This window comes from Schistocerca americana, chromosome 1 (assembly GCF_021461395.2).
Source record: "Schistocerca americana isolate TAMUIC-IGC-003095 chromosome 1, iqSchAmer2.1, whole genome shotgun sequence".
Lineage (NCBI taxonomy): Eukaryota > Metazoa > Arthropoda > Insecta > Orthoptera > Acrididae > Schistocerca > Schistocerca americana.
In genome coordinates this window covers 1,236,347,226-1,236,370,848 of record NC_060119.1, presented here as the reverse complement: position 1 = coordinate 1,236,370,848, position 23,623 = coordinate 1,236,347,226, and the positions used below count along the sequence as shown (strand labels likewise).

The 23,623-nt window shown below is 40.8% G+C and overlaps 1 protein-coding gene across 1 annotated transcript in view; it reads left to right on the top strand.

Annotated features, from left to right (window-relative positions):
• LOC124598421 (Down syndrome cell adhesion molecule-like protein Dscam2) overlaps positions 1–23,623 on the top strand; it is a 378,789-nt gene that overhangs the window by 181,386 nt on the left and 173,780 nt on the right. The window contains exon 9 of the mRNA XM_047136000.1: positions 332–451. Coding sequence (XP_046991956.1) covers positions 332–451 — 120 coding nt within the window. The remainder of the gene's footprint in view (positions 1–331; positions 452–23,623) is intronic.

Below are 23,623 nucleotides of genomic sequence, written 5' to 3'. Positions count from 1 at the left end.
TATGCTGCCACAAAACTCTTTGGTCACTTACTTAATAGCATCAAAAGTCTGACAGATAGCCATATAACATTTAAAAGGAAATTAAAAGAATTTCTTAATGGCAACTCCTTCTACTCATTAGATGAATTTTTGGATATAGTAAGTGGGTAATTTCCCAACCTCCACAAAAACATTGCGTGTCATGTAATATTTTTTGTAATGTAATATCTTGTATAGACACCTTTTATTAATCTGACACGTTCCACATCATTACGAAGTGTCGTATTCATGATATATGGAACAAGTACTAATCTAATCTAATCTAACCGTGTGTGTGTGTGTTTTGTTTCAGTGGCGCCGCAGTGGCTGATGGAGCCCAGGGACACCTCGGTTCTGGCGGGCAACCGGCTCTCCGTCCACTGCCAGGCGCATGGGTTTCCTCAGCCTGCCGTCACCTGGCTACGCGGACATGGTAAGTTAAACAACTCATTCCCAGCGACAGCTACGTTGCCCTGCACCAGGGCCCAAAAGATGTTTTTTTTTTAATTTAATCGTATTGGCACCTGACGTACAGTGCACACAAAACAAGTTAACTCCTCGTACCTGCGCAGACTGCGCACTAGGGGAAGGGACGGCGGTGGCGGTCGGGAATCTCCGTCGTGAACGGCCATCGCGCGGTAGGTGAAATCGCGTAACAATAGTACGAGGGTGGTTTGAAAAGTTCTCGGAACGGAATAGAAAAACAGTACTTATATCACTAAAACTTTTTCTTCTATTTTTCAATGTAGTCTCCTTGTATGAAACTTTCTGGCAGATTAAAACTGTGTGCCAGGCCGAGACTCGAGCTCTGGACCTTTGCCTTTCGCGGGCAAGTGCTCTACCACTCTAGAGCACTTGCCCGCGAAAGGCAAAGGTCCCGAGTTCGAGTCTCGGTCCGGCACACAGTTTTAATCTGCCAGGAAGTTTCATATCAGCCCACACTCCGCTGCAGAGTGAAAATCTCATTCTAGTCTCCTTGTAGATTAATGCACATGGTCCAATGCTGTTCCAGTGTCTTGATCCCACCTCGAAAATGAGTTTCCTCCTGGCCTGCAAAATAGTTATCAACTCCGGCTATCAATTCTTCGTTTGAATTGAATCTTCGTTCACCAAGAAAAACTTTTCAGTTTTGGGAAGAGATGGAAGTTTGACGGAGCCATATCAGGTGAATAAGGCGGGTGTGGCAACAATTCATACCTTAGTTCGTGTAATTTGCCATGGCGACGGTACATGTTTTTGATCCAGCGTCGAGAGTCGCGGCAGCCATCTTGCAGATAATTTTTTCATTTCTAATTCTTCAGTTGAAATGTGATATACCCTTTCAGATAACATCTGGCAAGCGTGAGTCATTTCATTCACTTTCAATCGGCGATCATCCATGACCATTTTGTGCACTTTTGCAATGATTTCTGGAGTAGTGACACATCTTGGCCGACCGTTGCGCGGATCTTCATCTGAGCCCTCCCGACCAAATTTAAATTCATTCGTCCACTTGGCAACAGTTGAATATGAAGGAGCACAGTCCCCCAGTGTATTCTCGCAATCGGCGTGAATGTCTTTTCCTTTCATACCTTTCTTTACGAAGTACTTAACCACTGCTCGAATCTCGATTTTTTTTCCACCGTCGCAAACCATTATGCGGGAACAACAACAGAGTCACGTCACCGCCACAGCTCTCTTCCAAGAGCACTTGGTTCAAATAGCTCTAAGCACTATGGGACTTAACATCTCAGGTCATCAGTCGGCTAGACTTAGAACTACTTAAACCTAACTAACCTAAGGACATCACACACATCCATGCCCGAGGCAGGATTCGAATATGCGACCGTACCAGTAGCGTGGTTCCTGACAGAAGCGCCTAGAGCCGCTCGGTCACACCGGCCGGCTACAAGAGCACTGACGTGGCACGTGTTTACAGGCAACAGGCCAATGAATATCACGTGAACAACACGTTGCGCTAGCGCTGACTTCTCTTCGTGATTCCGAGAACCTTTCAAAACACCCTTATAGTAACAGGTTATGCCAGCACGACCAATAAGTTTACGAGTACATAAGTTCAGATTCAATAGTTCTTCACTAAAGTACCGAAAGGGAAACAGTCTGGTAAACAGAGGGTGAACCAAAGCAAAATAAGTCCAACTGTGTGCTGCTTAAAGGAAACTTCTCAAAACAAAGAAAGAGATAAAAATGTAGCATAGTGACAACATCACTCACTACAACAGTGACAGCTTAAAGTAAATAATATGTATCATGTGGAAATAATACGTCAGTCCCTTGATGACCTGTTTAACGATGTTACCTAAATGTGAAATTTTCTGCCCCTTCTTTTCCTGAAATAGTTAAGCCATGAGAAGTACTTCTTTCTTTTCTCCCTCTTCAACTTTATTCTCCTTATTGTGCTCCTGGAACCGCTGTAGTTCCTGAAACCATCTCAAGCATATTTTCTAATGAGTGATTTGCCTTCTTCTTTGCCTCTTACGACATAAATTTAACGGCATCGCATGTAACGACACGTGCCGGATTCTGAAGAACTTCCCTGCACCTACGGTGCACGAAGACGGGGGGACCATGCTATGTAATAAAAGCACAGCAACAAGAACTCTCGAAGTGCGCAGCCATTTAGACTACAAGTAACTGATGCAGCCTCCCTTTGGAAGAATACAATCGCCCAATGCTCAGGGCGAGTTGTTATACGCAATGTCAAAGTATACATCACGTTAATAGTACATACGGAGTCGAGTCCAGATGTTTGGTCTGCAGGGGACAGGAAGGGGCCGAGTTCATAGAAATTTGTATCTCAGATGTCTGTACAGTAAACGAAGGTGTTTTCTTAACCTACTATCTTACGGCAATAGCTTTTTTTTATATTAGGAAGAAACAGGTGTAACTATGAGGGAGGTAGGGGGCTGCAGACCCATAGTTTCCACCAGGATTCGACTCTGAGTATATGCATTGTCCAGTCACACTGTTGTGACAGTAGTGAGGCAAAGGGGGTTCTGGGCAAATATTATGTGGGTTGCATACATTCAGGGTCAACCCTACATTCAGGGGTAAATTATTCATCTCCTCTCCCCTTAACCTATTGTTATGCTAATAGATTTATGACACCTTGGTGATAATCTGTCCTTCTGAGAAACCCCTATCTCTCTCCTCCCCCACTCCTGCCCCATCATGCTGGATAAAGGGATACTCTTTTTGTCACCTCTCCCTAGTTCAGTTTGTAAGATGTGTATATTTCTATTGTTTATTGTCAAATCACAATTTATGAAAGATGTTTATATTTTATTAATAGGATTAAGTAGGAATAATTAATATTTGTCATGTTGGAAATATTTGTGGTAGCAGGGAATGTCTGCACCAAAGTATTGTTGACAAGAGAGACCGCAAATTGATATAATTTTAAAAAGGGCCAGAGAGACCGCGTATGGATACATTTTAAGAAAAGAGTGGAAGCCTCACTGAACAGTGACCAAGGTGTTGTGGTGTCAGACATTGAAAATGCATCGAGAAGTGTTAAAGTGCAGTTTATGGAGTTGGAATGGAATGAATTGTGTTATTCAGAATCCTGCATCAATCAACAGATGACCTCCGAGTATTAACCTGGACATTTGCTGCGCTTTGCTGATGCTATCTATAACATCACTGTACTACAATGCGGCACTCATAGTGAGATCTGCAAGCTGATCCATTTATCTGGAAGACTCCACTGTTACAAACTTGTTCAGCCTATGGCTGTGCTGGAAGACTGAACCATGGGCTGCTGTCTGTTCAAATTGTGTATAAAGATTCTCTGAGCTCTGTGTGTGTGTGTAGTGTGCATGCAGAAGATTCAGAACAGTGTATCAATATGGTGCCAATAAAAGAAACTAAAGGAACACCCATCAGTCTGACAGAAATACACACTGAATTCTACACATAAAAGAAAGCTTTATTTGCTAAACTCTGGACAAGAGTGCAGATAAAGAAAGAACCAGTTCGCTTTTTTGATGTAGTGTACCAAATGTATGGCTGTTGAATAAAAATACATTTATTACCGCAAACCATGTTTTTATTTTGTTCATACCTCACAACAATGTTACAGCTACCAGTATTTTCACTGTAATGTCTAGAATACCGCAGCAGCCACAACTCTCTGAATTACATCACCAGACAATGTCTCCAGTCATTGTTAAATTGAATGATAGACCGTACTTTTATTTGTATATATACCCCATGAATATTGCAGCTCAGTTGTTGACATATATATTTCTATAAAAACCCATTGCACACCAAAACCTGATGCAGCCTGCATCATGGAGGTCTGAGTGAAACATCGGGACTTTGTTGTAAGTGACTGATCCTTGTGATGGCTTGGAAGAAAACCAGAAAAAGAAGAAGAAGAATGGGGTACTTCTACCTGATAATATATGAGCGATAATTGCAGGTCCATCCAGCAGCAGTAAGAGAAATATTATCATGTCGCTACTAACTCATCCAGATGTAGATTTTCAAAAACGCTGTTTCCACACAAGTACCAGTTACTGCAAAAGATACTGCAAGACGTCGATGATGTAACATACACAACATTCAATAAAAGCAGTCAAAACCTTCCACCAGAAAAAGTAAAGCCAAACATATTGTTCATATTTGACAATGTTGCTGTGGAAAACCAGGATCAAATTCTATAATATTTAAGTTTTGGTCATCATATGGTTGACATTTTCCCAAATCCCAAAATGGTTGGAGAAGGATAATTCAGATCTCATTTTAGCTTTCAAACATCACAATTTGAATTTAAAAACACCTTTACCAGATCCACATAGGAGTCAACATGTCATTAAACGATTTTGTACAGAAAAGCACAGATTGCTAGAATCACACACAGTACCAAGTTTCTCGTTGCTGATAAATCAATAAAACTGAGTGATGGCTGGTGTAGATGAATCTTCCAGGAGTTTGTTTATCTACAGGGTGAAGCGAAATTCTCAGTGCAACTCATCATATGCCAGCGATAAACGAAAGGTCTCTCACAAAATTTCGTCCAGTGAGTACAACTGGCAAAAAAGGACGTTAAAGAGTGGGAATCTGGCAACATTGCAACCACATGTATGGTAACTACCTCTGTCAGTACGTATTAGTACTGCTGTACAACTAGTGTAGAGAATAGACTTTCAGAAAACATCGTTCTTGTGCAATGCAGTTAGCTCTTTATTCTCACGAAGTAATGGCCGCTATCGACAGGGGATCTCAAGTTGATTCTGTATTTCTAGATCTCCGGAAAGCTTTTGACACCTTTCCTCACAAGCGACTTCTAATCAAGCTACAGGCCTATGGTGTATCATCTCAGTTGTGCGACTGGATTCGTGATTTCCTGTCAGGAAGGTCGCAGTTCGTAGTAATAGACGGCAAATCGTCGAGTAAAACTGAAGTGATACCAAGTGTTCCCCAGGGAAGCGTCCTGGGACCTCTGCTGTTCCTGATCTATATAAATGGCCTGGGTGACAACCTGAGCAGTTCTCTTAGGTTGTTCGCAGATGATGCTGTAATTTATCGTCTAGTAAGGTCATCCGAAGACCAGTATCAGTTGCAAAGCGAATTAGAAAAGATTGCTGTATGGTGTGGCAGGTGGCAGTTGGCGCTAAATAACGAAAAGTGGAGGTGATCCACATGAGTTCCAAAAGAAATCCGTTAGAATTCGATTACTCGATAAATAGTACAATTCTCAAGGCTGTCAATTCTACTAAGTACCTGGGTATTAAAATTACAAACAACTTCAGTTGGAAAGACCACATAGATACTATTATAGGGAAGGCGAGCCAAAGGTTGCGTTTCATTGGCAGGACACTTAGAAGATGCAACAAGCCCACTAAAGAGACAGCTTACACTACACTCGTTCGTCCTCTGTTAGAATATTGCTGCACAGTGTGGGATCCTTACCAGGTGGGATTCATGGAGGACATCGAAAGGGTGCAAAAAAGGGCAGCTCGTTTTGTATTATCACGTAATAGGGGAGAGAGTGTGGCAGATATGATACGCGAGTTGGGATGGAAGTCATTAAAGCAACGTCGTTTCTCGTCGCGGCGAGATCTATTAACGAAATTTCAGTCACCAACTTTCTCTTCCGAATGCGAAAATATTTTGTTGAGCCCAACGTACATAGTAAGGAATGATCATCAAAATAAAATAAGAGAAATCAGAGCTCGAACAGAAAGGTTTAGGTGTTCGTTTTTCCCGCGCGCTGTTCGGGAGTGGAATGGTAGAGAGATAGTATGATTGTGGTTCCATGAACCCTCTGCCAAGCTCTTAAATGTGAATTGCAGAGTAATCACGTAGATGTAGATGGGGTTAGCATGCAGGAGATCATTGGTTCGATCCTGGCTTGAGGCATTGTTTTTTTTATTTGGTAAATGTAGTCCAGGTGGTACGGTATCTGACATGTTAATCGTCAACAGCGATTGCAGCCAGTCCTCTAGAAAACATTTGCACTTACATACTACAATCGTAGAAATGGAAGATTGGTCAGCTTTGAAAGAAACCCTTTCCACAAGGTGGATATGAATTTATTCAGACCACTTCATCTACTAGGTGTGAAACCTGTTTTCTTTGTACCCTCCTCCAATGGCCCCATAGATTAGTACTGTCTATTATTCTTGCCTTGTTCAGGTCCATTATATTTTCTTAGGACTTTACATTACCAGCAGGACTAGCAATAATGTCCAAACTCGGTTACTATTTATGTGTGTTATCCCCATGGTCCCACTAATTATGCCTTTCAACATTGAGTCTGGTGACAGCATGATGTTTAGTACATATCTGAATGCATTATTATTATTATTATTATTATTATTATTGTGCTATTGATTGGATTGTGGAAACATCATGTCTATTACCATTAGTCGGGATGAATCATGCAGAACAATATCTGTCAGAGGGGTAATGCACATTAGGTGGAACAGCATGCAGGACTGAAGCTGTGTTTATACTGTATGTGCGGGACTAGTTGCGAGTGGGAAAATGCAACCCTGACAGACTCCAATGCACAAGCGTACATGTATCGCATTTTCTCATTGAAAACCTCTAAACCAGTGTGGCAAACATATGGCAAACGCAAACGATGAATATGTGGATATGCTTCTGGTCCTTGGTGCATCTGATAACTGGGGTGGTGTTGCCACTCATGAATATTCTGCTAGATATCCTCCTCAATGATATCCAGATAAAAAAAATTTTTGTCATCTCGAGCTGCACCTTTGGGAGTCAAGTTCTCTCCTTACACCGCTACATGACAGAGGCTGTCCATGGACTCGCCATGCTCCAGCTACTGAGGAAGCTATTATGGAGGTCATACATCAGGAAACTCAGTGAAGTACACATAGAGTAGCAAGGCAGCTGCGTGTCTCATAACGCACGATCATTAAATGTGCTGCATGACCATGAGCTGCACCCTTATCATTATGCTTTCATGTCACACCTGCATCCTGCAGATAGTCATCAGCAGATGCAATTCTGTGAATGGTTCCAACAACAACAGGAAGGCAACTATGACTTCGTGAACACCATGGTATGGTTGGATGAAGCAGCATCCACTTGGGACGATGTCTTCAGTGTGCAAAATGCCCTTGATTGTTGTAAGGTCAACCCGCATATCACCCGTGACCATGATATCAAGTTTGGTTTGGCATCAATGTATGGGCTGGAAGATTGGGCAACAGGTGTTCGGGCCCCTACATGTTGCCTGACCAGTTGACTGATTGAAGGTATCACGCATTTCTCTCAAACTGACTGTGTGATGTGCTGGGAGATGTTCCACTACATGTTCGGCTGAGGATATGGTTCCAACGTGATGGTGCACCTCCACACTCTCGAATTAATGTGTGACAGTATTTGGACAGAAGATTTCCAGGTAAATGGCTCGGGTATGGAGGTCCAGTTGTATGGCCACTGTGTTCGCCAGACCTGTGGGGACACCTGAAATGGCACGTGTACTCTACTCCATCGACAAATGTGGAAGAAGTGGTAGCGTGTGCTACCGTGGATGCAGCTTTGTTGCAAAAGGTCCAGAGTTGTATGATCTGGCAGGTTGTGGGTCATACGGTCATTACTATGGACATTATTATTGACCTGCTTGCTAATGTGCGATGTATGAGCGCTCGTATTACATGTAGTATAAATCACAAGTAGATGTTGTGTTATTATATTGTGCTATCATATTTGGAATCTCGAAATTGATATTCTTTTTGTAGTTATTCTGTGCTACGACAGGTCACTTGTTTCAACTGTCTATTTCTTAGTTGTCTAACCACAGATTTATTAAGTTCAGCATTACAAAATGTTGTAAATTCAGGATACATGTGACCTAAGAAACGGCGTATGTTACAGTATGAAATGTCAGAAGGAAATCAGCAAATAGAAAAAATGCTACCCGACCCAGGATCGAACCTTCGACATCCTGCATGCTAACCCAAAACTCTATCCGGTGCACTGCTAATGTGTGCTCACAGAGATAGTTACCATTCAAGTGGTTACAGTGCTGCCAGATTGCCACTCTTTAACGTCCTTTTTCTGCCGGACAAAATTTTGTGACAGACATTTTTTTTTTCGCTGGTATGTGAGGAGTTGTGCTGCAAAACCCGAGTGCGCGAACTTCTTTCACCCTGTGTAGATGTGAAAACAGTTATAGGTGCGTTAATTTACATCATACCACGGACAAGTTCGCATGTACGTCATGCACTCGGCCTGAGAGAACAGGTGTGCATTAACAGAGAATGCGTGTATGCATAGATGGAAGTTTTCAGCCTCTCAGATGTAAAGTTAAGGACCTAGAGACGTATGCCTAGATCCATCTGAAAATGAACAACGAGTTAGATGCTAGGGTTAAGAAACGAGAGACATACACATGGATCATTCTGAGTACATAAAAAAAAGTTGAATACGCATAAGGTCATTGCGACATGGAAGACTGTTCGAGATAAGTTATGACTGCTAAGGTTAGGACATTTGAATCGAGAGCAGACAGTGAGAGAAAGCTTTAAACTAGTTACTGATTCTCTTGATGAACTCTCAGCGATTTTACACGACGACGGCGTTGCTGAATTCATTAACCATCACAGCGATGCTAGGATGGACAGAACATTTGGTGCCAGTGGTGAAAAACCAAACATGTTGAACACACGGCCAATAAATTTAAGGAAAAGAAACAATGCAGAAATATAGTACGGAATTTCAAAGAGTAACTGGTCTAATGAACTTAATTCTCCTAAATCCCACAAAAACTGCAAATCATTCATCCAAAGATCTGGAGATGTATCTGAAATAAAGCTTTAAGGGGAGACAGTGGCAGTTTTGCACTGATATTTTTGTAAATCCATATTTTTGCCATTTTTTGTTCAATCTCATTGAAATTTTGCACACTTATGTATAGAGATCTAATATGATTTTTTTTAAAATTCAGAATTTTTAATAACAATCTAATGCAGTGAGATAATTTTGAATTTTTTATTGCATTATTATTTTAAAGGTACAGTTTTTCATAATTTTGGGGTAAATTTGGTAAATTTTTTTAATGGTAAAATAATCTAAACCAATAGTTGTACAGTTAAGTGCAGTAACTTTTTGGTAAACTATAGCTATTATTTTCTGTGATATTCTGGATTCGAACATTTTTTACAAGCAAACTTTTCACTATATTATCAACCACAAAACTATGCATAATATCTCGATTAAAATTTTGTTCCACTTAAATATTACTTCAAAGTAAAAGAGTAGGTGTGCCAAATTTCATTGCAATCCTTCCAGTAGTTTCTGATATATGTGTTCCTGAAAGCAGAAAATCCTAAGTTGCAGAAAAATCAATTTAAAGTTTGGATGTAAAAAAAAAAAACAATAATAATAATCTATCATGCCTTAGCTAAAACTGCCCATATCCATATTCAATTTCTTCCTCATCATCCTCTACAGCTCATTTAGCTTCTCTGCTCCTTGGCCTAGCAATTTTTTGTATGTTCTGGACTGAAGTCTCCGCCTTCGCAATTCTTTACTTATCGATGATCTGCAGTATCTGCTCAGTGAAGACTCCAGGTGTAAAGCCCAACTTGCTGAGGATGTGAAGTCTTGCCACATTCCCATCATTAAACACTGCTGCAGCTTCCAAAGCAGAAATCTTCACCACCAAATTGGAAATACAGTTTTTGGACATCTTTTCCAAGCATTGAAACATTCATTTTGGTTCTGTGTTTTCCCATGCAAATGTTTTTCTAGCAGTCCTGGTGAAGCCAGTGCTCAAAAAGTTGGTTTAATGGCCATTTAAACCTCAGAAGGAAGGTTATTTTTATGAGTATAAGCTTCCCCACATTCCTTACTTTTCAAAAATTTGCACCATTCGTTAGAACAGAGGCCATGTTGAGGTGTAGTGTCTGTTGACAAGTAATGAAACCAAATGGCCCATACTGCTTTCCTCATACTGTCCTAGCTTGTGAGGTTACTTCTAATTGCAGCACCATAATAGACTTGTAGGCTGTCAATTCTCTTCTTTGTTAGTCTGTTATTACCTCCCAGTGGCTTCCCATCCTCTAGTAGCTTGCCTTTATTGTCTGCAACAAGTTTTCAGAGTCGTCCACCCATCCTCTTCTGAATATGGCCTAAGCACACCAGTTTCTCAATAGTGCAATCTTTTCCATAGGGCTGACTTTCAACTACATTCTTGAAAGCACTAGAGTCTCCATCTCCTAAATGCTGTACATATCTTACTCCATACTTTTGCAAAGATCTATGGAAAATGAATTTCATACCTGCAACTTCCATCCCACCACTGGAGCCTGCATAATTTCTTCTAGAAACAGCTTTATGGCTTCTTGCCATTCTGTTTCTTTACCTGCATCAATATATTTCTTGTTCAAGGACCATGCAGAACAATATTTAGACGTCACCTCTAAGTCTAATACTTTTCCAGTGTCAACACTAATGATTCCAAAATGTAGACTTTCACGGCCCGAAATATCATGTCCATTATAATTATCTGGGCTGTTATGCCGTGGTCGGTTGATGAATTCTGTGTCGACACAGAATTCATCAACTGACCACGGCATAACAGCCCGGATAATTATAATGGACACAACACTTATGTTTGTTGAAACTCCATGCAGTGAAGTATGCCCCCTCTTCATGCAGGAACTGTCACAGGAAACTGCTATATTGTTGCTATTAGTTGCTTCACAATTTTCTTTAATTGCCCCCAGGACTATTTTCATGCTCTCTTCACTTACTTCTGCAACTGCATTCAGGAGAGCAGTATTCATTGCAGAAAATTTCAGGGGAGGACCAGGCATGTTCATAATACCACATAAAAGGTTTCCACCATCTCTTCCAATCCCTATACGTCTTAGTCCATAAGCAAATCTCATATTGGCTTCAAAGATTCTATTACTGACCTTTGATGTCTTGAATGGTCTGTCAGCATCACAGTTTTGACACAAAATGTGCAATGTGCAAACCAAACATTCTCGCTTTCCATCATCAATCAAATCCACATTTCCTCCACAAACAGAGCAATTGCAGGATTTTCTCAGTGCTTCTGCCACCATTTCCAGAATCACAATTCTGAAACCTGAATTTCTGTAATGATTTGTTTCTTCTGACACAATACCCGTCCCAAGTTTTATTTCAGATGCACTTGGAGACAAGCTAATGTTTGCATCTGCAGGCCCAACCCTAACCTCAATGTCACTTTTTCGCTTTATATTGGAAATACGGGACTTACTATATTTTTAAATACTTTACCAGGCCTAGGCATTGTAAAAAGGGATCAACAGATTCAACCTTGCACAAAGAATGGGACAATAAATCAAGCATCACTCGAATTCCACTGAACAGCACAAAAGTTGTTTGCAACACTCCACAGCCTTCTATACCACACTGATTGAACCAGAAAATGGCTCAACAGCCTTCTTTACAACACTGCTGTTATGCATACAAAAAATCACAGCCTTCTAAAGCTATATTTTCTAGGTTCACAGGCCAAATTCTGCAATAAAATTTTTCCTCCATTTGGTACATTGAAAAGCAGGCCTGGTGCATTACACAGCTTAGGAATTTAATTTTTTTATGCCATTTGTAGTTCGAATTTCAAGAAAAAAATTTGGGATAATAATCTCAATTATATTGACTATCAAATAAAGCAAATAAAAATAATTTGTACGTTTTTCATTATTTCTGCCACCGTCTCCCCTTAAATTTCACATTCAAGAAATCGTTCACACTGGAGAATCGCACAAAGATATCATCATTGGTCCACGGACAGACTCCAGTATGGATGGCATAGTAATAAGCATACCTGGCATAGAAACAACTGAAAGATTTGAAAGCAAATAAATCACCAGATAGGCAGATTACATATTTCTAGGTTTCCAGAGAACATCTGACACAGTGCAACATTTCAGGCTGTTAACGAAGATACGAGCATATGGAATAGGTTCACAGATATGTGAGTAGATCGAAAACTTATTAAGTAACAGAGCCCAGTAAGTTGTCCCCAATGGCAAGGGTTTCGTCAGGAGTCCCCAGGGAAGTGTGATAGGACCGCTGTTGTTCTCTATATACATAAATGATTTGGCAGACAGAGTGGGCAGCAGTCTACGGTTGTTCGCTGATGATCCCATGGTGTATGGTAAGGTGTCGAAGTTGGGTGACTGTAGGAAGATACAACACGACTTAGACGAAGTTTCCAGCTGGTGTGATGAGTGGCAGCTAGCCCTACATGTGGAAAAATGTGAGTTAATGCGGATGAGTAGGAAGGTCTAACCTGTAATGCTCGGATACAGTATTACTAGCGTCCTGCTTGACAGTGTCAAGTCATTTAAATATCTGGGTGCAATGTTGCAAAGCAATATGGGGTGGAAATGAGCATGTGAGAACTGTGGTATGGAAGGCGAATGGTCGACTTTGGTTTATTGGTACAAATTGCTCTAAGCCCTAGACTTAGAACTACTTAAACCTAACTAACCTAAGGACATCACACACATCCATGCCCAAGGCAGGATTCGAACCTACCGTAGCAGCAGCGCGGTTCCAGACTGAAGCGCCTAGAACCGTTCGGCCAGGGTTTATTGGGAGAATTTTAGGAAAGAGTGGTTCACCTGTAAAGGAGACTGCATATAGGACGCTGGGGCGACCTATTCTTGAGTACTGCTCCAGTGTTACCGGTAGCTTAGAGCAACCGTATGTGTTACAGAGATGCTTTGGGAACTCAAATGAAAATTCCTCGAAGGAAGGCGAAAACACTACTAAGAAACACTATTGAGAAAATTTAGAGAACCGACATTTGAAGCTGACTGCAGAACGATTCTTTTGCCGCCTACATACATTGTGCATAAGGATCATGAAGGTAAGATACGAGAAAGTAGAGCTCATACGGAGGGATATAGGAAGTCGTTTTTCCCTCGCTCTATTTGCGAGTGGAACAGGAAAGAAATGACGAGTAGTGGTCCAGCATAATCTCCGCCACGCACTGTACGGTGGCTTGCGGAGGATCTATCTAGGTGTAGGGATAGAAATACTGCAGCTGACTGGTGCACATAGGAAAGTGGGAAATCGGCATAGTGTGAAGTACCAAACGATTATAAAACAATGCTAGATGTTCGATACAGCGTTGATGATGGTATTTACATCCAACATAAGAGTCAGCAATCGATCCCTGCTGTGTATATACTGTGACGATCCCAATGTGCTAATAAATTGGCTGTGACTGCTCATGGCATCAGCTGCTGCTGGTTATACTGCTCATTTCAATGAGGTTGTTTCAATAATCTCCAAACTTAGAGAGAGAGAGAGGTAATCGCCAGTTTCGTTGAGTTTTGCCATACAGTCTAGATAATCATACGGGAAAACTCCTCCCTAGTCACAAGTTGAAACTTATCCCTGTCAGGGACTGCAGCTCAGGTGATGTGCCTATCCTTATGAGCCAGAGTTTCAATAAGTCTATGGTGTGGAGCCTGCATAAAACGTAGCGACTCAAGGAAGTGGAGCGTAATTCTTGGTATCATTCTTTTAGAAAATGAAATATATTTCTCAACGCTCTCAGGTAGGACACTGACCTGATCCTTCTCCATATCGAAATTAGTCAAACCTTGAACAAGAAAGTGTGGGTCACATCCGCTTAAATTATGAAAAAAGACTGATATATGTCACAGTAATTGATACGTCAAGTTGCATGTATTGTGAGCTGCAACACACAACTTCCCTGTAAGATGACAGTGGTCCCTCTGAGGTCCTTCCGCTTTTCTAATGGCAGCCCACAAATATGGCAGTCAACCGCGTTAACCTCCTCCTACGAAAGTTTTTCAAGCTCTGTGAAAAGTCAAAGCTCATGATTATCTCCAACATAAGACTTATATCAGGTACTATCAAGGGAGGGGGGGTCCCCAGGGATCTGTTTTGGGGTAAGTCCTGTTCCTTATTTATATAAATGATATGCCCTCTAGTATTGCAGATACCTCTAAAATATTTCTGTTTGCTGATGACGGTAGCTTGGTAGTAAAGGATGTTGTGTGCAACATTGGCTCAGTTTCAAATAGTGCAGTACATGACCTATGTTCATGGTTTGTAGAAAATAAAGTAACGCTAAATCACAGTGAGACTCAGTTTTTACAGTTTCTAGCACACAATGCCGCTAAACATGACCTTTTAATTTCACAGAATGGGCATATGATTAGTGAAACTGTTCAAATTTCTAGGTGTTCAGATAGATACTAAGCTGTTGTGGAAAGCCCACATTCAGGATCTTGTTCAAAGACTTAATACTGCCATTTTTACCATTCGAACGGTATCTGAAGTGAGTGATCGTTTTCATTTGCTTATGTCGTATGTTATTATATTTTGGGGTAACTCTTCCCATTCTAAAAGGACATTTTTGGCTCAGAAACGGGTAGTTCGGTCAATAAGTGGTGTAAGTTCACGAATCTCTTGTCGACCCCTGATCACGAGTCTGGGTATTTTGACATTGGCCTCTCAACATACTGTTGACATACTCCTTACCGTCATTTTTGTTAACAATATTATTACCAAGAACAAGCAGCTTTCACTCAGTTAATACTCGGCAGAAATCAAACCTGGATTTGGATCGGACTTCCTTAACTCTTGTGCAGAAATGTGTGCAGTACACCGCTGCATCCATTTTCAATAAGCTACCACTCGAATTCAAAAATCTTAGCAGTAATCCACGTACTTTCAAATCGAAACTGAAGTTTCCTCATGGGTCACTCCTCCTATTCTGTCGAGGAGTTCCTTGAAAAATTAAGCTGATTCTTATTGCATTGTTGATTGCATTTACTTTAAACTTATGGACTGACTTTTTTCGGGTTGATAAACATTTATTTTTTCTGTTATTACTTTTATGTTGTAATTTCATGGACTGACACATTCCATGACCTTGGAGAGTTGCTCCTTAATTTGGATCTCACGGAAATTGACGTGTAAATAAAATAAAATAAAATATAAACCCTATCCCCTCCACCCCGTCCTCCTCCTGCTAGCGTTTGCGGTTGCGCCAACTCGACTGTCTTGCTCTCGATCGTGTTTGCATTAATCGTTAGTTTGTTTCGTCCCTGATCTAACTTGAAGCGTTCAGCGGCGTCAGGCAGCACCAGTGTCAGCAAACGCTCAAGACTGTCGCAGTAATGAGAATTATCAGGTAAGCATATATTTAATTTCTAGTATAAGATCAGATATCGTAGTGTATATTTTTGTAAAAAAGTTTCGCAGTACCAAATCACTGTGTGTTCATATTTCGAAGTATATTCTTGTAAAAAATGTTTCATAGTACCAAATCGCTGTGTGTTCAGATTTCGAAGCATATTTTGATAAAAAAGTTTTTTGTATCAAATCCTATTGTATTCAGATTTCGAAGTTAAAAAAAAGTGGCATAGCAGGTGTTCAGATTCAGGCTATTTTTTCAGCACACATGCACCAAATCATGGATGAGTTGGAGGCAGAGAGGTTGCAGCGACAGTAGTAGCATGGCATGTACTATATATTCTTCTTTGTACATGTAATAAGCTGCTGTTATTTAGTGGTCAGTGAAACTTTCCTCTTAAACATGATTTAGAGGATCAGAAACGTTAACTGTAGCTTTTTCACTAAGAATTTCGTGGAATTGAATTCATGTCGCCTTATTATTTCAGTATATATTCAGCGGACAACTGATGACCTGCTTGCTGAAACCCAGCAACAGTAGCAGCAGCATTGTAAGTAGTATATACTTTCCTCTTCATAGTACTGTGACTATATGTAACATGCTGTAATATGCTGCTGTTAGACAAAATTTTTATCATATACGTAAAACGAAAAATATGTTGCATATTTTCTGTTATTGTTGTTGACTATTTCGAGGAGCAGCGGCAGGAATGGAAAGAGATTGTGATGCTATCCGCATTACAGATATTGTGCAAATACATATTCGTTAATCAAATTTTTTTCTGGTTTTGTGTGTACACATTATTTTTTATTAAATCAATGTGTTGCTATTCTAGATGATTTCAGAGACCTCGATCGATTGGTCCATGGTGGTTTGAGTGAGGTGAAGCCTGAGTGGGTGGAGGAGACGGAGAGCGAGCTGCATCGCCATGAAGAGATGCCAGATGACCTGAGGGGTACGTCGCAGAGCCAGAGCGAAATGGGAAATAAACACTCTGCTTATGAATAACCAGTATTCTTTTTTTTACAGTAGTAGGCAAAGTCTGGAACGATGTACTTATTTCTCGTTATTATTTCTCTACAGCATCACCATCCATTCAGTATGCAGTCGTGTGGGTACTGGGGATGTGAAGAAACCATCAAGATGCAGACCAGTGCGGCATTCTCCACCATGTCACTGATCCTAAGTTACTTTGTATGGATACAGATTGATTCATCTGTTGGTTGAAGAACTGCGATCCATATGAAGTAATGAGGTACCACAGCAATGAATTCGGTACATCCTCAAACACGACGAATAATCCTTATGGTATTGTTCCACAGAACAAGAAGGTTATTAGCCTAATGAAAGACAAACCAAATGGATTGCCAATTGTGCACTTTGTAGGTCTGTGAGCAAAAATGTATGTGTATCACACATTGGAAGGTGCCACCCAGAAGCAGGCTAAGGGTGTGCATTGTGTGTTATCGAGAGCCCTCTCTATCTGAGGATATTTGCAGTGTCGGTGCAGTGGTGTTCATGGTGCTCCACAACTGGCACAGCATATGGTGCAGCATACTAGTATTCAGTGGAGAGGACTTGAGGTGTACTGTGCTGCAATCTTAACTCGATCTGTAGCTTCATGACAATAAAAGAGAGGCAGTGGGTGACTCTGAGCGAGAGGAAGAGGATGAGACTGGATGTAAAGATTGCAGAATAGTATGTCCCTTTTATCATAGTGTAAATAACTGTGTGTGTGTGTGTGTGTGTGAATTGTAAATATTTATTTATGCACACCATGTGTATACTGTGTACACCCATGTAAATACACACATTAAAAAAGTTTTGCATCACCTCGGTTCTGAGAGTTCTGGAACCTGTACAGAAAATTGGAATAGGGATCAACAAAAAAAACATCATTCCCGCCCCCCCCCCTTTTATTTTTTTTTTTTTTCTCATGAAAACCACACATTGCATGTTTTACCACCATACAGCGAGACATTCAGAGGTGGTGGTCCAGATTGCTGTACACACTGGTAGCTCTAATACCCAGTACCATGCCCTCTTGCATTGATGCACGCTTGCATTCGTCGTGGAATACCATCCACAAATTCATCAAGGCACTGTTGGTGCAGATTGTCCCACTCCTCAACGGCGATTCGGCGTAGATCCCTCGGAGTGGTTGGTGGGTCATGTCGTCCATAAACAGCCCTTTTCAATCTACCGCAGGCATGCTCGATAGGGTTTATGTCTGGACAATATGCTGGCCACTCTAGTCGAGCAATGTCGTTATCGTCAAGGAAGTCATTCACAAGATGTGCACGATGGGGGCTCGAATTGTCGTCCAAGAAGACGAATTCCTCGCCAATATGCTGCCAATACGGTTTCACTGTCGGAGGAAGCCATTCACGTATCGTACAGCCATTACCGTGCCTTCCATGACCACCAGCGGCGTACATCGGCCCCACATAATGCCACCCCAAAACAGCATGGAACCTCCACTTGGCTACACTCGCTGGACAGTGTGTCTAAGGGTTCAGCCTGACTGGGTTGCCCCCAAACACGTCTCAGACGATTGTCTGGTTGAAGGCATATGCGACACTCTTCGGTGAAGAGAAAGTGATGCCAATCCTGAGCGTCCATTATGCCTGATAATGGGCCCATCTGTACCGTGCTAGTTGGCGTCATGGTTGTAAAGATGAACTTTGCCATGGACGTCAGAGGTGAAGTTGCACATCATGCAGCGTATTCCACACAGTTTGCGTCATAACACGATGTGCTGTGGCTGCACAAAAAGCATTATTCAACATGGTGGCGTTGCTGTCAGGGTTTTTCCAAGCCATAATCCGTAGGTAGCGGTCATCTACTGCAGTAGTAGCCCTTTGGCGGACAGAGTGAGGCATGTCATCGACAATTCCTGTGTCTCCGTATCTCCTCTATGTGCGAATATATCGCTTTGGTTCACTCCAACATGCCTGAACACCTCCCTTGTTGAGAGCCCTTCCTGGCACAAAGTCACAATGCATATGTGATCAAACCGCGGTATTGACCATTTAGGCATGGTTGAACTACAGACAACACGAGTCATGTACCTCTTTCCTGGTAGAATGACTGGAACTGGTTGGCTGTCGGACCCCCTCCGTCTAATAGGCGCTGCTAATACATGGTTGTTTACATCTTTGGGCAGGTTTAGTGACATCTCTGAACAGTCAAAGGGACTGTGTCCGTGATACAATATCCACAGTCAACGTCTATCTTCAGGAGTTCTTAGAACTGGCCTGATGGAAAACTTTTTTTGATGTTTGTATATTTGCACACCACGCTTCCTAACAAAAAAGTATGTAAATATGGACAAGCACAACATATGTACTGATGAAAAAAGTATACAGTTGTAGAAAAATTTGTACTCTGCATGTCACATTAGTTTTTAAGTGTACAGAGTTCATAGCCCATCACAATTATTGATGTTCATCCATGTAACTGCTGCTATTGAGACTATTGTAGTGTAAGAATAAAAGTATCTCTGCATCTGTCTTTAGCACAGATTCATTTATATCTGAAAACTATTAATATTTCAACCAGTGACTTCTTTGTTTGTTATTGCCAAGAAAAAGTATTATGTGAAAAAGATTCAAATTGCAATCTCAGGACCTGTATTGTAATCTAAAGAACCAAATTGTATCTTTGAGAACTGAATAAATGAAAAACTTAATTACCATACATCCTTCTTGTTGTTATTTACAAAAAAAATCCTAATTGTATATACCAGTATAAAGGATGTGCAGGACACAAATGACGTCAGTTTTTAAGTTCAATTTGGAAGAGGACAAAATATATAGAATGGTTGGATGGTATTACACCTATCATGCAGCACGAATTGGCTCATGGGTACAGGAAGCATGTTACCACGTCCACTTCCAGAGACATATAGCAAACAATGTCTAAAATTATATCACCAGTACTTGAAGAATACCATAGACCTAGTAGCTAAGTAAAACTGTAGGCTATCAAAGTGGGAACACGGTGAAGATAAATCATACACAGATTGTGAGGTAAAAAGAACTCATTTGTCTTTCATTAAAACTTAAAAGTAATTTTACATTTTCATAAGCTCTCCATCGTCTCAAGATTAAGAAAAAGATATGTGTAAACAGTGTTTATACATATCTTTCTCTTTCTCCTGAGATGATGGAGAGCAGGACACCCTTAGAATTCCAGGTCTTAAATAATAGCAGACCTGAAGTTTCGACACTTCCATGTGATCTCCTCACCTCTGAAATAGATGAAGATATCTTTGTCGTCGAATGAGCAAAGTGATGTCATGATATCTTTATAGTGTATTCCAGTATCGTCCCAGTGAATTACACTGTAGAAATGTGTTAACCAGTTTGCGCTCCTCCATGTTTTAGCACACTTCATATCCTTGAAAGACCTCAGTGATGCAATATTTGCTTAGAATGTCTCTATTATTCTGTATCTTTTGTGTATGCTATGAATGCAACATCTTTAAATACGATTTTTCTATATTCATCATCATAGAAATCCTGAGTGTGTGAAATGATGTTCAGACCTTGAGTTGTGAAATGCTCTGGGTGTGGCTCAACATCTGTTTACTTATACAGTTCATTGCACAACATCAGTGATGGGGCAATTGTTAATCACATGGTTGTATGGAAATAGAGCATATGTTGCAGTGTGTTCTGGGAAATTTTCCAAAGAATCACATTCAATTCGTACAACTATAGGTCCAGATTTAGTTATCTCATTCTCTTTTAAACAGTCTATTATGATGACTGACGGCAGCTCACTGAATTTCTGTGGGCTGAGTAGACATCCTTCCTCTTGATAGTACGAAGCACAGAACCTTGCATACTCGTCATATGCTAGACTGTTTACATTTTCATTCTACTGCAGGTGTAAATTATCACACGGGTTCGATTCAGAGTTCAGGAAGACTCTGGCATTAGTTAACCTGCAATTATCAAATCTGGTGGAATCATTTGCAATATTTCCTCTACTATTGGTCTGAAATGCAAGTATGATGAACCTGGGTGTCTCCAGGTGAGTGGAGGTTATAATAGACCTGGTTAGCAGACATGTCCTGATCTCTATGACATACGGATCCATGCACTCGGTGCCCAGTGTCTGGCAGCATTTGGCTGGCTGACATGGATGACAGACACACAACCAGGCAAACCAAAACGGCAGCTAATATGTCACACTTCATTCCATTCCTCAGTGCTTACAGTTATTACGTCATGAAAACTGGGGGATGGGAGAGGAGAAGCCTCGTTTGCACTACACTGATTAAATACAAGGCCTATTCAAAAAATTCCGGAACTTTGTCCACAAAATGTTTCAATACTTACCTTTTACTTATTGTGCATGGTCTCCTTCGAAGTACTCTCATCCACAACTGGTACATCACTCCCAACACCGTTTCCACTTCCAGAAACACTCTTGGTACACCTCTTGCTGGATCGCGTGAAATGCCATCTGCACATTTTCTTTTATCTCTTCTGTCGTTACAAACCTTCGTCCTTTAAACAGGGTTTTTAATTTTGGAAATTAAAAAAAGAGACCAGGTCTGGAGCGTATGGAGAATCGTTGTTTGTGCAACAGTCATGCACCAACAGGGACGAATGTGAGGGCACATTATCATGATCCTAGAGCCATGAATTGCCTCACCACATTTCAAGCCATTTCCCTCTTACATTTTCTCACAGGAATTGCACACGTCCTAGTAATACCATCAATTAACAGTTTATGTCTTTGACCTCGTGTAGTACCTCTTGTTTATTGATCCATTGTTGCAAATTTAACAGATTATGTGTGTTTTTTTACTGTGAAACATTTCTTCAACCGTTTCGCCTTTGGAGTACAAGCCGCAAAGAGAACAACCTGGATTTTCGCGTGTTGCAGAAGGATTGTTTTACAAAAATCTCTGTCACTCTTTTTTACAGCTTCCCAAGAGGCCTGCATTACACTCATATTCACCTTTCTGAAAAAAAAGGATATGTACATGCCAGTTATTAACGTTATATAAATAACATTCTCATATTGCACAATTACTATAAACATGTTTATACAGCTTACTTTGATTTTAACTGTGTACGATTTCTGATTAGCACTGGTTTCTCTTTAACACTTGCCACACGCTTCCTCTCCCAATATTTTCTTAACTTCAAAAACATGGTAACTGTTTTCACGGTGGATGCCTTTCCTCATAGTGGAAGACCTGAAATACAGTGAGCCCCATTTTACATTCTAGAAGCCAATATTTTCTTAACTTCAAAAACATGGTAACTGTTTTCACGGTGGATGCCTTTCCTCATAGTGGAAGACCTGAAATACAGTGAGCCCCATTTTACATTCTAGAAGCCGACATAAATTACGCTTTTAGTGCTGGACGCCAAGACATGCGCTAGAATACAGCTGACCACTAGGTCTGTTATTGTTAAAACTTTTCCACTCCTGTTGCTGGAGGCTGTCACTGTCACAAATTGTGCATTTGCATGCTCCCTTTGTAGGCCAGTAAAATTACCTCCAAACAGGGAGCTGCCTTCCAAAAATTAATGGAATGCTTGAAACTGTTTTAATCACTCAAGTAGACTGCTGATAAGAATAATCTGAGTTTGCCCCGATTTCTGAGTGGAGCTTCAGCTGTGGTGGATAGAAAACCACCAAAATTTCGGAACTGTTTTTTTCAAATTCCCCCGAAACTATGCGTTTGATTGAAAAAGCCAAGGTTACCAAAAAATACAGAGCATTAAATTCTGCATTGACTGAATACCAAAACTTTGTTACTGGATTAACCTTTCCTATAGAAAAGTTATGAAAGAAGATGGCAATTTTCACAATTTTCGAAAAACACTCGTTTCGTCGCTGTAAAACCCACAGCATCTGAGAACTAGTCAGTTTGACACAAAAGTTTGCAGAGCATCAAATTGTGTTTTCAGTAAACTAAAGAAAGTGATGAAAAAACCCAGCTGGTAAATAAATGCTCTTATTATGCAATTACAAGTAAATCATATGGTTAGCAACCAACACTAGCTTGCTATATTCACTTAAATGATTTCTTTCAGTGTTCACTCTTGATCGTTTACTTTTGAGTACATTCATGTTCTGCCTACATAGGTATACAGAAACACAGAAAGCCGTTTTTTACAGGTTGTTTGATGCTGTTAAAGACCCAGTGGATTTCGAAAAGACAGAGTTCGCAATATACAGAGTGGCATGGAAAGTAAAAGAACTATTTTCTTTCATAATCACAGAATACATAGATTGTTGTATGACACAAAGGACACGATTGGTTTGATAGCACCCTGATGTGAAAAGTGAGTGGAGCACGAAATCAGCGGAGCAGCTGCGCAGAGTCATCAAAAGAAATCAACCAGCTGTCACAATTGATGTAACGTCAGTAACAATGGCAAAGATTTGTTTGTCTGGAATGAACAAAATAAACAGCGCCATTGCTTTACCGACAGCAAAACTTGAGGGCGAGCATCTCATAATGAAGCAACCTGCTGAGGACGCAGATACTGTAATTTTAGCTACTGTTGGTGACGTTGCACAGACTCTGTGTTGTCGCTAGGGAGGACACCGACATTCTTGCGATCCTGGTCGCTTCAGCCCCATTGCTCCCCAACATTTTCCACTGATGCCAGGCAAAGGCAGACAGTGCCCTTCAACTTTCAATTTGTGTCAAGTATCAGGAGGTAATATTCTGTTACTACATGCCTTTGGTGGCTGCAATACGACTTCGTCGTTATTCGGCAAACGAACACTGAAACTCCTCAAGTCATTGGTGACGATAAACAACTTACAGAAAGCAGCAGAGATTTCAGCAATTTCAGTGCTACTGCTGAGGAGATTGAAGAAGCTTCATAGCAGACCTGTACTTTGAAAATGAAACAAAACCATTAACCCTTCTGCTACCAACGGGGGTAATGGAGTTAGCCT